Genomic DNA, 14,525 nt, shown 5'->3' with positions numbered 1-14,525 from the left:
ATTGCCAATCATCAGCCGTTCCCCTGTTCATAGCATGATGCGATTGTTTGTTTACATTTGTCCGCCTCCTCCTCCTGTTTTTATGCTGTTTTCTTTTAGTGTGTTTTCCTCTTTCATCCTGAGAGGAGCGCCTTCTGCTCTATCTTTTAAGTTTATTTTTAAGTTCCTTTTTATTAAGTTCAGTTTTTTATTAAGTTCATTTTAAGTTTGCATTTTAAGTTTTCTTTTATTGGTTCTTTAATGTGTAAATGTATTTAAGTGTGATTAAGTTCAACTGATTTTCTATTTTAAGTTTTTTTATGTTTTGTGTATATTTATTTTTAACTATTTATGCTGAATGTCCCTTTTTAATTTATAACTGAAGATGATGTCCTGATGATGTGACCACGGGTCAAGAAACGCGTAGACGAATAAATGTGTGTACTGGTTCTGTATGTGTTCCTGCGCCCTTCTCCTGCCTACTATAGTGCCCTCCGATTTTATATGGATTATATATATATATATATATATATATATATATATATATATATATATATATATATATATATATATATATATATATATATATATAATATATAGATTGAGCAAATAGCAGAGTGATTTGATTGACTTTCAGGTGGAGCTTTGGGTTTGCCTTGGGTGAAATGGTGATGGTATTGATTGTGTTATGTATGCATAGGATACAGAAAAAAAAGTTTTTTGTGCACTGATAATGGTCAAATTAAATATCTCTTTCTGCACCAAGTTTAGGTTAGGTGTGGTTAGGTAGGGTTCAATCCAGGCAATTACTGTACTGTACACAGGACTTAAGTACTGTAGTAACTTCTTGTTTGTAAGTAAATCAATTTGTATATAAAATTTAGGCTAAGTAGCTATTGTATCTCACCAAGATTGCTGGAATAACACCATTTCCCTTGCTCCGATCTCCAATTAAACACTGGTTCCTAAGAGGAAAGCAACTGGGTAAAGAGCACAAACGGTCCCTGTCACGGTCTGAGGGACTGGATCAGGGGCACAAACAATACGTCATGATCTGTAGACCTGTCCGACCCCCTCCTCTCAGCAATGCCTAAAGAGGTGGAGGGAACAGGCGAACAGTACCTGACACCCTTGCCCAACCGAGAGAAGAGTGGGGCCTTCTCCAGAGAGTGAGGTCATGGCCAGTCCCCAGCCTGTGGTGCTGACATCCTCATGGGTCAGGAGGAGCAGTCCTGCTCAAGCAAACATGGGTGGGGGCTGTCCCTCAAATGTGACACAGCCTTCTCAGAGTCCAAAACCTCTATCAATGAGGAAGGTGGAGAGGGGAACCTTCTCTTGTCTAGTCTGACTGTACCATCAAGCCAGGTGGAAACATACCTGGGACCGCTGGAGCATTTGTGTTTTAGAATGGGAGCGGGGTGAGAGAACACCTGCAAGTTCCTTCCTCACCTTCTTGCTGGACCATGTTGGCAGAGGTGCAGATCTACAGTCCATGAACCCTGGCCAGACTGGTCAGCCTTGCTCATCCCTAGGTCCGGGAGATGTAGGGGTAGTGGAAGCAACATATGCAGAGGTAGAGGCCACAGAGCTACCTAGAGCCCCATCAGTGACTGACTTCCCACAGGGAGACTAAGCAATCTTCTTCCTCTTCCACTTACCAGGGATAGAAGTCAAAGGGAAGGAGGCAGAAGTGCATGCCAAAGATGAAGACAAAGCAGATGACAGGCTTGTCAAAGTCAGAAACAAAGGAGAACTGCCCCTAACTCCTCAAAGCACATCACAGAGAATACATGAGGAGTTACAGTATACATAGGTGCAGTGGAACCAGTAAATATGGTAACTGCCGAAGTTGTCACGGTCACTATAGTCGTAGTCACAGGAGTCGCCAAAGCAACAGAAAGGGGACTTAATTAAGCCTTCACACTAGGCTCCCCCAAGATCTCCTGGGATGGCCATAACTCCACGAGTCTTTCTGTCTCCTCTGGACCAGCAAGAATAGTCAGGTAGGTAGCATGGTCTTCCTTCTGACCAGAGAGACTGCCTGCCAGTGGAAAACTCTCCCTCCAGGTGAAAAAATGCCTCAAATGAGATCCCAGAGTGAACGTCCTCTCCAACTCGCTGACTCTCCACAGTGTGATTGGTGTGAGACAACGAAGAGGAGACGGCTCCCTTGGGAGCCAAAACAGCAGGTGGCAGGAAGGTGCCGAAGACCTCCATCAGAGTCAATAGCAGAGTTTTCCCTTCTGATGACACTGGTGAGGTCTTCCTCCTTCTTCTCATCTGCAAACTTTACCTAGTTCTGGCGGTGACTCCTGGCACTCAGAAAATAGATCCTCTCGTTTCCAGAGGACAGAGTATGTTGTTCAATCTCCATATTAGACAAACGCCCTTACAAGGTCTGTCTTTCCCTGGGCAGCACCTGATAGTGAGCAGTTTCCTCGAAGTAGAGGAAGTAGATGGCTACAACGATTTATGGGTTTGATCCATCTCATACCAAACACAGCAAATCTCTCAAACAAGAAAAAGGAAAATAGAGAACAAAATTACTTACAAAGCACAGAGTATAGAGTTGATAATGGTAAAGGTGGTGCACAGGCAAAGTGGAGTAAGGACCCACAGGTGGGCGGGGCTTCCCCTACCCATCAACTACCTTGTCTGTAAGTTTTAACATCTGTTCCAACTCATGTTCGCAAGCTTATCTTGATATACAGAACAAGGTTGGTATTTGTATATAAACAAATGCAATTTATTGTACGTAAGAAACCCCGAGATGGTTGGGTTAGAGTCAGGAACAACATTTGCACATGAAGCTGGAAGCAAAGTCCAGTGCAGACCGACAAGTGGGCGAGGTTCCCCCTACCTGTTGACAGTTAGCTATCTTGTCAACAAACATAAATGGCTGTTTCCAACTCAGGCTCGAAGGAAAATCCAAAGTAACGAATGAAGGTTTATATCTGGTGTAGGAAAAAAAATACCCTGCCATTATTTCTGAATCCCTCTGCCAAAACAATCAAACCTATTACATAGAACTGCCAGAATCCCAATAGTTTTATTTTCAACCAGACCAAATGGGCCTATGCTATGATATTCTGTATTCTGAGTACAATTTTGTTTCCCAACAGGCGAACTGGTTGTGGTACTTTGGGAATACAACTGCGTGCTGCATCTGGGCCAAAACCCCAAAGTCACCACATCAAAATTAGACGGTAAAATATGCGGTAGGATGGGAACCTGGGTGTCTCTGACCATTCTAGTTTAGCCTGGGTGTCTAGTTTAGATCAAATGAATGCTGACACTTCATTTCATGATTGAAGGTACTCATCCGGTTAGGGTGAGGGAGAGTCCTGGGACAGTGACTGAAGTCCCCCCCCCCCCAATAAGGCCCATGCGTCCTAGTCCAAGTTAGTTTTGTGGCAGGTTAGGATGCATCCCTGTAGCCTAAGGCCCCTTGTGACAGCATATTTTACTTTTATATTATTTCACACATGAACGATTTCTGAACAATCCTGTCAGGTTTTAGTCTCCCACTCCCGAGACATCCTCGGTTCCCACTGGAGTCTCCCGCAGGATAATAGCTGTGCTGTAAATGCTTTCCACCCACCTTACGCTAAAAGTCAAAATCAGGCTCAAAGAAAGACCGACAATATGGAAAAATATATGGTCAACGTATTTACCGAAAAATTAATACAAACACACACACATATACAGTATGTGTGTGTGTGTTTGTGTGTGTGATTACTAAATGCTTGAATCCTTTCTCAGGCTCAAGACAGCCAAACCTTATGAAGGGGAGAGTAACCTAGCTTAAGGACATAAACACCTTATCTACCTTGATAGGCCGGAAGTTTGATGAACACTTGTTGTTACGGGCGAGTATCTAGCTGTAAATGTTTGACCTTCGTAATGTCCTTGACCTCTAAAATACATTCCTAGACGACCCCACGTCCGCGAACCATTTCTACAGAGAATGAATTTGGCGCCAGACATTTTGGACTTGACGATCTGTCAGGGAATTAAAAATACATAGATGTACTTTTCGCACAGTCCTTCCTGTGCATTACATAGTAAAGTGATTCAAGACACAACTGACTTCATCTACATACATTATCAACATTAGCAAAAAGGTCATTTGAGCAACAAGCGATCACTAAGTGAGGTCGCCAAGTTTTGGCTGTGTACGTGACAGCCTGCGATCTTGACTGTCAACTTGGAGACAGGATAAGCGACAGTTCAAAAAAAGACCGTCATTCAACCTGTGCATTTTCAAAGTAAAATAACATCTATCACTCATTGCATTTTATTATTCTCTAATAATAAATTAGAACGGCTATCTATAGACTTTGATCAAAATGAATTGCGTGTTATTACAGCGACTCTCTCTCCCCCCTCAAGTTTTACTCTATGCTCTACTCACCACAGGAAGCAGTTTCTACCACTGGGAACTTCCGCTTGCAGACTGACTAGGACTAAGACTGACTGGTGTCTACTGTCTAGTCTGGTGGTGGTGCCGCCACTGTACACTACAGCTGTACTGCTCAGCTGGTGCTGCCTCCCACCCCGGTGTTTACTCTTCGTTCGTATGGTGGAAAAGAGCCATCTTTCCACATTACTGCGTTAGTTTCTATACTGAAAGCCCAAAAATATCATTTGGCGTGAGCTTCAATTGCGATGTTATGAGGTGAAATCAGTGTCTTTTAATAAATTTAGAGCATTAAAAAGCCACCGATGATTTGGTAGAGGGGTCAGCAATCGCTAAGATTTACCATGTGTTAATGATTACAGGCGCCGTATAAAATGTCCTTTTACATTTAAATCAAAGCATGAGATGTTATTTCAAAAATCATAGGTCTGTGTGAAACCCTCGATTATTGGGCTACGGTAAGTTTGAAAGTACGTTAAAACTGGTAAAACTAACCTGGATTAGCCCTACTTTCTTCATATGACGACCTTTTCTTCAAAGAAAATATTACAACTATCGTTGGAGGAATTGGGATATTTAGAGTTAGGTTAAATTGTATTCCTTAGTTTTCCCACAATAACAGAATAGCTTTTACTCTGGAAACATTTCCTCTTTTATCCGTCGGAGAAAAGTTGGTTCCTTCCTTGACACCTGTACTTACTGTCTTGATTACGGGAAAGTTGCCTTATGATAGCCATAGTAAAAATCGAACATTCAGCCCACATATTTCTGTCAGACTGTGATTCAGTTTTGAACCATACGGATGATACGTTGCAGCCTATTTGCATTGTTATTAGAAGGGCAATTACCTAGTCTTGAAATTACCCCTAAATATTTCACTTTATCAAAGTAGTAACTAAAATGGTATTGTATCAACTATCCAACCGCGAGGCCCTCAGACGTGCCTGCAGTTTTAGTCGTACATCGACTAGTTAGGATGACATGGTCTTTATGCCAACATGGACTGGATAGGTATCAGGCAGCATGACGCGTGTGAACTAAAACAAACAAAACTTCCTGCATTGCCCTAGGTCACAAGAAAAGTTCTAGTTTTTAATAAAAAAATGAATAAATAAATCATCAGCTGTAGGGCATTCGATATTTGCTACGGGATTTAATGTTAAGCAATAATCTATATTTTTACACATCCCCACTCCTATCAAACTTAATAAATAAAATTTTAGTTTTATCTAAATGGGCCCCGCATGGTACAACTAAACCTACTGTATATGCCTAGCAGGGTTGGGTATTTGCAATTGTAATTTAATTGAAATATACTGTAATTAATTATAGAATTTCGTGTAATTGTAATTGAAATTATAGTAAGCAATTGTAATTTAATTAATTATACAGGATGATGTAATTTGTAATTTAATTGTCATTATAAAATTGAAGTGGTAGAGGCCGGGCTCCATTAGGAGTGATAGGGTGCTTCCAATTTGCTTATAACATTTAAATTTGCTGGTGCTCCGCCACTAATATTAATATTAACATTAATATTAATAAACACTGTTCTGGAAATAAATTATGAAACCCCATTAGCTTGATTTGCTCGCCTCAACGCACTGTTTCCTGTGCCAAAGATTAGCATTTACTCTTGCACCCAAACCCCTTGTAATTGTAACTGTAATTGTAATTGAATTTGTTGTTAAGTAATTGTAATTGTAATGTAATTGCTATTTCCAAATGTAATTCTAATTGTAATTGTAATTTACACTTTTTGAAAGTAATTGTAATTGTAATTTATTTCTTCAAGTGTATTTACTCCAACCCTGATTGCCTAGTTGGCTCTCCAGTTTACAATACATAATTATTATGCCGTGTACGTCTTCGAATACCGCAGTTTTTTGCGGCTCCGGACTACTGCATGCTTCTCCGCCCAGGTGCCAGATTGAGGGTACATGGCTGTGGGCCTTTTATGTAATGAACTTCTGGTTTGTATGTTAGGAAAATTACAAATTACTTTTAAAATTTGCTTTTTGTTCCTACACAAACACCTGCAATCTTTACATGGATACTTACTCATTGGTGGGAGGAGTCTGCATCCTCTCTGAACTGAATGGTAGATTCACCCAACCTAGGATTTCACCTTCCTGGTCCGCAAGAGCAGGGGAAGGTATGCTATGTTACACATCTAGCATGCTGAACAAATGTAATGTTACAGCTGCTAGACTTCTGGGCATTTAGTAACGAGTTTGCGTACATCACTTAATAAAGACAGAAAGAACCAGTATGCGTCAGAGACAATAACACAGGCTATTAAAATTAACAGGTTTGCTTTATTGTTTGTCCATGTCTCCCTTTGCCAAGAAAGGGGGGGGGGGGAATTTGCATCCATTCAGATTCAGATAATGAAAAACGAAGGACTGGTGTTCAGTCATATAGCTTACCTTCATTCCACGTCTGTCCAGCATGCACAAGCTTAGCATCCTGACTGACATTCTGCCCTGCACGAGAAAAAACCAAAGAGAAAGGGGGAGAACCAGTCACTAACACACTCTCTCTTGCTAACCGAATACCTTAGATAATACGCACCTGTCCTAAAAGGGGGAATTGGGCACATTTTGTTAAGCTCCACCAAAGGACCCAGGGAAAACGCGCCTAAGGACTTATGAGCAACGTCCAGTAAGCCAAAGAAGGCGGATGTGGTCTAATATGACCACCGCCCCATACGTAAAACCAGCAGAACCAAAAGGTTCTTTCAGAATGGGCCAGATCGAAAGTGAGGGTTGGCAGGGACTCGAAAGGTAGTTAGTATCCTTCCAGCAGGACTTCCACTACCCAGGTCTCTGCCCCATGTTGCCCAATGGCTTGACAAGCACCCCTCCCCCACTATCGGCAGCAAGCAGGGAGGAATGCTGCCCCCAGTGTCCTCCTCCCTTCCACCGGATGGGGGATTGGCAGGGGTGCGACTGCACACATTTCCCAACTGGGTTTGAAGACCAAGAATCTTGGTCAGACCGAGATTGGTACTGGTACACCAGGCGTCAAGAGAATCCCAGATAGCCTCCCTAAGAACTGCTTTCTCATTTTCCAGATACCTAACCCTGAAGACTATCTTTCTCTTGGCTTTAGCCTGTAAAGAGAGTGAGAGAACTGCATGGCCTGTAGGGTAAGGATCGCTCTGTTTTGCTTTTGTCCCAGAGTTTGTAACAAAAACTTAGAACCTTTCAATTCCAGATGAGAGAAAGTTTCCTTCCCACCGTTTTCATTGGTGGAGACCCAGATGAAATGCTGTTGTGCCCAGTCCGCACCCTTAAGTACTATTTGAAAAGGACCCACTACTTGAGGCTGGTGAGTAGGAGATTTTTCATTAGTATAGGTTGGCGCAAGAGGGAGCTGTCCAAGAGCATCCTCTATTTATAACTTTGTGAGATTATTAAGTCGGGCTATAATTCCTCCCCAGAGGAGTCTGGCCTCTTAACTCAAGGGCACACAAAGTTAGGGGCCTGGAAGAGACCTGTCGACTAACCAGAGAGGGCTTTTATGTGGCACAGGGATGTCAGAAGCATCACCACAAGAGGAGAAGAGACCATTGATTCAAGATACAACAGAAAGTGACACCATTATTACCAAAGAGGCAAACACATTGATGTTGCCATGGAGAGGGCCATACAAAGTCAAGGGGGTAGTTAATCTCATGGCCTACAAGGTTGATGTTGTAGAGAACTGAGGACTCTTGACATTGACATCCTAATCAGCTGCCATGAGAGGCAGTGAGTGAAGTAACAGCAGCTGTTGTTGGATAAAAAATTTTGCCTGAATGTGATTCTCAGCAAGGGGGAGGGGGACAAGGACCAAGTAATCCGGGGTGAAGTTGTTGGAATTTCAACTGCAGATGGAATTAGAGATGTACAGTAATGTCAACATTAAGACAGACTTAAGTAAACAACAGGAGTAGGTATTGCAGTTAGTAGAGGAATACCAAGACATCTTAACAAGCAATCCAGGAAGGATTTCAACCAGTTAGAACAACAATGTATCCTTTACTTTATGCTAGTAGGGAAGTGATCTAGGAAGCAGGTGAAGAGATGCTCGAGATGGGGATCATCAAAAAGGTCAGCTTCTGCATACTATTCACCGTAGGTAGTGATGGTGAGGAAGAAGGATGGATCAGACAGGTTCTGAGTAGAATACCACTGACTGAATGCCAAAGCCAAGTTTGACAAGGAACTGGTGTTAAGGGTAGAGTATGATTCAGCGCGGTCATTTTAGCGCTAAGGCATTTCAGCACCAAAAATTTCAGCGACAGCTGTCTCAGTGCCAGAAGAAATTCCAGCTCTCTCTCTCTCTCTCTCTCTCTCGTGAGGATGCCATACTGTTTGGAAGGCTCTATCATCTCTATGTCTAAATCCGCAGTTGACTGTCATCAAGTAATTTGATTAATTTCAACACCAAACCAGCATTTGATGTTTTTAATGATTACAGTGGTTTTAGTGAAAAATTTAAAGGCAAAATTTAACAAGTTTCTGTCAAGTCATTTGTAAACCGTGATTTATAATGACAGAATTTCTCTGCTAAATTTAGTTTGTTCCGACACTAATACAAATACCACAACATCATGTGACAGGAGGTATCCTTAGGTGCGCATGCACAGATGGATATGGTAGACTCACTTTTAGAGAGTAGCACTAGCTATAAAAGAGGCCCGCAGGACCAGCATCCTCCAATTTGTTCTTAGCCGTTGTTGTTAAGATGTGCTTCTTACGCCCTGCATATATTAATCTCACTTTTTCTTGAAATATCTGTGTTTTTTGAGACATATGTGAACAGTGTATGGTGAATCTCAAAGTGTGTTTTGTTTTTTCTTGATAATTTATGAAATCTTCAGCGAAACCAGTTTCCTGTAAATGCAGAGGGCAAGATTGCTCTCGATCTCTGAAGTGCAAAGAATGTGAATCATGGTCGTCTTCTCAGCAGGAGAAGTATGAAAATAGAAGTGCTAAAAAGAAGTCAGAAAAGGAAACTTCAACTCCCCAACCCATAGAACTTATCCCCTCCATTATGGGTATCCCTTCTCCAGCCGTCTTTGCTTCCTCTCTGCTTCCCGTTACCCCAGCAGAATTCCAGTGTCCAACAAGAGATGATATCGGTTCTAATGAAGTTTTTTGGTAAATCTACGGTTTCGGATACAGTCAACCCAATCAAGAAATCGACAGCTTCCATTAGCGAAAGTAAGAAGATCAGTGTTACCCAGGCTAGCCTGGTACCAGGTCCTGGCGGCTCCCAGAGTGATAGGGGGGAAAAGGACTCCCAATGTCTCTCCCAATCCAGTCCTGGGTACCAGTGGTGTGCGATGGAGTGGAAGTTCTGCCTGTCTGCCTCTTCCTCATCAAGCTTTTCTCCTCCTGTGTCAAAACATCGCCGTTCTCAGTCTTCTTCTGAGAGTTCCTCCCGATCATGCTTGAGAAGTGTGTCTCGGCATGCTGCTTCTCTGGAATTAAGTAAACAACGACACACTTCTCGTCATGGATGTTGTTCTGGTTTTCCTAGAGACACCTCCGGGTCACGCACTAGAATAGTGATTCGGCAAGGTACTTCTCTTAGGCAGAAATGTAAAAGGGAGAGTAGTTGTCCAGTGCCTCGCAAATCTAGGCACCGAACCGTCACTCCTCATTCTGCACGGTCTTCAGATGGATCCTGTTCCTGTTCTAGGGGCGGAACATGGCATGGCAATTCCCACAAGAGAGCAAAATTTGTGGATTCCAGGTGCCAAACTGCCATTCCCTGTCCTGCACGGTTTTCAGATGCCTCCTGTTCCCATTCCGGGAGCAGAACTTGACATGACGATACCCCCAAGAAAAGTCATTCTCTTACTAAAAGATGTCTGAAGTCTTTTTCTTTTTCCTCAGATGATGAACTGAAAGTTAGACCTCTTTGCTTGGACGTTGATTCGGCTTCATGAACCCAGTTTTCTTTCAATAAAAGCCGTGAGTTTTCTGGGAGATGTTCCCCATCTTACCATTCAGTACGACCTATCTAAAAGAGAAAACCTCTAGCTTCTCCGGGTTCCCTTTCACCTCCTCATCAGAAACGGAAGACACTTTGCAGTCAATCCCAAGGTGTGGGATCAAGTGTCAGGATGTTCCGGAAGAATATCTGAGTTTCCCAGAACTTATTCAGAAAATAAGAATGATTCTTAAATATCCAGAACCGGAACAAGAAGATAAAGTAGATTATGCAGACTCTTCCTTCTTAGAACAGGAAATGAAACATTCCATCCTCCTACCATTGACTACGATGGTAAAGTCATCAATTAAAGAAATTGATTTGTTCATTGCTGGAGATGAAGGTTCCCTAGCCGCCTCCCAATTGCAAAAATTGTTACCTCCTCCCTTACCTAGGCAGGCAAAGTCCACCTCCCTACCAGGACAGTGACTGGAAGTTTGTCAAGGCTATTGTAATGGCGTGCAGAAAATTTAGATAGGGAAAGCATAAAGAGAATAGAGAGAGAGAGAATAAAGAGAGAGACAGAGAGAGAGAGAGAATAAAGAGAGAGACAGAGAGAAAGAGAACAACAATTAAGCCTGGGTTGTTATGTGTTGAAAGACTAGAAGTGCTGAATATGCAAACCGCCTTGCACGAACTCAAAACAGTGAGTGAGTACATCATGCCCAGGGCCATAAAACCGATTGTAAAATCTGGAAACTGTGGCCTCGTGATTTAGCTGACTCAGGATCACTCAGCACCTCATCAGAAGCTAACGTTCCAGCCATATCTATAACCCCGCCTTCAATAGGAGGCGTTTTCATGGCAATTCCATGGAATTGGGGCTGGACAAAGTGATGCAATTCGACACCTCTCCAATCAAACATTCTAGGGAGGAGTCTTTTACACCTCCTCCTAAGATCATTTCCAATCAAATCCTCTAAGGAGAGATTTTAACAACACGCACCACCGTCCTTCCCAATCAACCGTTCAAGGGGAGGCCTTACAGATAAAATCTTCCAATGGGGCACTGAGAAGGAGGAGTTGGAAGATAACCAGAGAACCCAGGGGTTCCAGAGAAGCCAGAAGCCAGAAGAACAGCATTCGAGTTCCAATCCACCATCCTGGGAAGATATAACTTCCCCTTGCTTTCGTGCTCCCAAACAGACTTAATTGAACTGTCTAGCAAGAGTGATGTCAAGAGAGTAACTGTAACTGTAATTTGTACTTAAGTTTGTAGTTAACTTTCATCATTAAAGTAAAGAAACTACTGTCTCATCTCCATTACGCCTGTAAGAGACCCATCGCACCAACTGCAGTCTCTTTCGAGCACACGTGTGTGTTCGTGTGTTCGTCATCCATCGGAGGGGACAAGACAGAAACAAGAGCATCCCATTTTCTCTCACTCGCGGAACACAACTTCTACCATACAATATTTCTGTCTGTTTCTCCCCAACCATTGTTGTCTTGATATATGTATAATCACCACTACTTGCATTGCCATGCAAGCATTCTAATCATGTACTCATAATGTTCCACCGAATCTTCTGTATCAAACTGTATGTATGTTTCTGTTTGTGAAGATGCCAAACGTCTCACCATTTCACATATATTATGCTACTGCATTGTATTCATTATTCTGTCTCGAATCTCATGCAATTGCCATATGTAGAATTTCCTGGCCTTTCCATTGATATATGTTTTATCACTGTATGTTTATTATGTCTCTCACAATCACCATCTGTTTGTCTGCCAGCAAACACAGATGTCCGAAACATTACCTCTGTTTTGCTCTGTCTGTGTGTAGATGCTACTTTTCGGCCCGCACAGGCCAATAACATCTTCGAAGATTCTGTACATTCATTCAGTAAGGAACTACCAATAAACCAGTCAACACCCAGCCAGTATGTCACTCAATCCCGTCCTTACGCGCCTTTATGAGAGATATCATTACCTTAATATAATTCCCTTCGAAATAGCAGACTCATAAGCGGTCGACAACGGGAGAGACGCTGTGGACTACGGTTTCGGCAGCTTAGAAGAAATATGCAGGTAAGAAGGGAAATTAATATGTCGGACATGACACTATCGAATAACACTTCCTTAGATTTCTTGAGACAAATAGGCTCTACTTTCTCTAGTTCTGAGATGGTCAATCTGGAGTTTAGTTTGGAAAGAACTTTGAGAGTGGCCTCTTGGCTTGACACCTACCCAGGGGCCTTATTGAAACTGATTCAGAAGACCGTGTCTTGTGATTCCTGGACTGTAATTAAAGACTTCTTCCCTCCATCAGGTAAAACCTTAAACTACATGACTAAAAATGTAGCAAATGTTTAGACTAATGTTCTACTGAAAAAAAATGCAATTCCCTCCTGTCAATAGCTCAGAAGCATATTTCTTTGGATAGTTGGTCCAGTTTCAGAAACAGCCCTTTATCCAAAATGTCTGGGTATTTTCTCCAAGACTTATTCAACCAGGCGATCTCAGAAGGGAGGTAGGATGCTAAGTATTTTGTTCCCACCTCATCTAGCAGACCTTCATCAAGAAAGCAATCCTTTTCTTACAACAGAAGTAAACAGACTAGAACTGCAGGACAACCTTTTCGTCAAAGCTTTCGTCAGAATTCCCAGTCCAGGGGTAGACAAAGAGAAGAAGGTCGACTTCAATACCGTTCCTCCACTCCCTCATGGTGTGGAAAGCAAAAGCTGGGACCATCAAGGGTGTCCACCAGATGAGGAAGGCTGCCTCCCCCATCTTCTTTCACTAACCGTGGTGGGGGGCTGCCTGAGATACAAGAGATCTCTCTGCCTCCCCTGTGGAGGGAGGCAGCCCCTTAGAAGCCCCAAGATGGGACATCCTCTTGGTGGGGGGTAGAAGTGACCTTCTTCTGCTGGCGAGCATCTGAAAAAGAATGCGAGGAGCCGGCAGTAGACGAAGACAATGAAGGCGACGATTGGAACTTCTCTTTTTCGACTTCCTCTTCTGAGACATCTTTTCAAGATGGCAGTGAGTAGCTGAGCCCCCCTACAGGCGGGAGCAGCAGATGGGAGGGTTACAGGATAACCCAGGGCAGGAGCATGAGGAGAGGTATGGTTCACAACCCTTTCAGCAAATCTCGACCATGGCAAGGCCATTGAGAGTCATTCTATAAGCAAAAATTCGGGCGTAGCATGGGCACCCCTTTAAGTCCTGTTTTAGCCAACCTATACATGGAATATTTTGAATCGGTAATAATAAATGCAGTAAAACCTAAAGACATGCTGTGGATGAGATACATAGATGATATCCTAACATTTTGGGATGATAGGTGGGGCAATTTCAACGAATTTCTTTCAAAATTGAATGCATTAGTGCCCAGCATGAAATTCAAAGTTGAATGGGTAACAGACAACAAAATTCCTTTTATTGACATTTTAATAATTAGAGACATAACAGAATACAAATATACCGTACACAGAAAACCAACATTTTCACTTCCATACATTCACTATCTTAATTATCATGATATTTCCATCAAGACTGGCATAGCCAGCAATTTTTTCTTAAGAGACTTATGGATTTGCTCCCCGGATTTCCTGGAAAAGGAAATTGAACTAATCCATAAGCAGCTGTCATCTTTAAAGTACTACCTGACCATATAATTGAGAAAGCAATCCGTAAAGCAAACATAATCTTTTGCTGTCCCCCTCAAAACAAGACTAGAGAGATGCCCAACAATAAAATCAAAATCCCACACCTGGACAGTATTAAGATGCTGACACAGAAACTTGGAAACTCTAACCTTTTTGCCTTTACCTACCCAGATACCCTGGCAAAATCCCTGATTAACGTCCAACAAAAGCCAGTCCCCAAAGAAACGGGAGTATACAAAATCTCTTGTCTCGACTGTGACCAATCCTACATCGGTTTTACAGGTAAATCACCACACCAGAAATTAATACAAGATAAATGTTCAGTAAGATGTGGCCAATAGAGCTCAGCTATTTTTAACCACATAAATAACCATAATCACAGAATAAGCTGGAATTGGTCACATATAATTTATCGCAGCAGTTGTCGGTTTAAAAGCCAGATAGTAAAATCAGCAATGAATAAACAAAGAAATATGATGAACCCCTCAAAAGAAGCTTGAGACTTGGATATTATTGATAAAATCTTC

At 42.3% G+C, this 14,525-nt stretch overlaps 1 protein-coding gene across 1 annotated transcript in view; it reads right to left on the bottom strand.

Moving 5' to 3' along the window:
• Fpps (Farnesyl pyrophosphate synthase) overlaps window positions 1-4,178 on the bottom strand; it is a 322,613-nt gene extending 318,435 nt beyond the window's left edge. Inside the window, exons 1-2 of the mRNA XM_067126286.1 lie at window positions 4,083-4,178; window positions 3,809-3,981 (exon numbers count right to left, since the gene is read on the bottom strand). Coding sequence (XP_066982387.1) covers window positions 3,809-3,966 — 158 coding nt within the window. The 5' untranslated portion in view covers window positions 3,967-3,981; window positions 4,083-4,178. The remainder of the gene's footprint in view (window positions 1-3,808; window positions 3,982-4,082) is intronic.
• Between the last annotated feature and the right edge of the window lie 10,347 nt (window positions 4,179-14,525).

The sequence above is a fragment of the Macrobrachium rosenbergii genome, chromosome 3 (genome assembly GCF_040412425.1).
Source record: "Macrobrachium rosenbergii isolate ZJJX-2024 chromosome 3, ASM4041242v1, whole genome shotgun sequence".
Classification (NCBI taxonomy): Eukaryota; Metazoa; Arthropoda; class Malacostraca; order Decapoda; family Palaemonidae; genus Macrobrachium; species Macrobrachium rosenbergii.
Note: the sequence above shows the minus strand (reverse complement) of the source record. Positions and strands in the feature narration are given on the sequence as shown.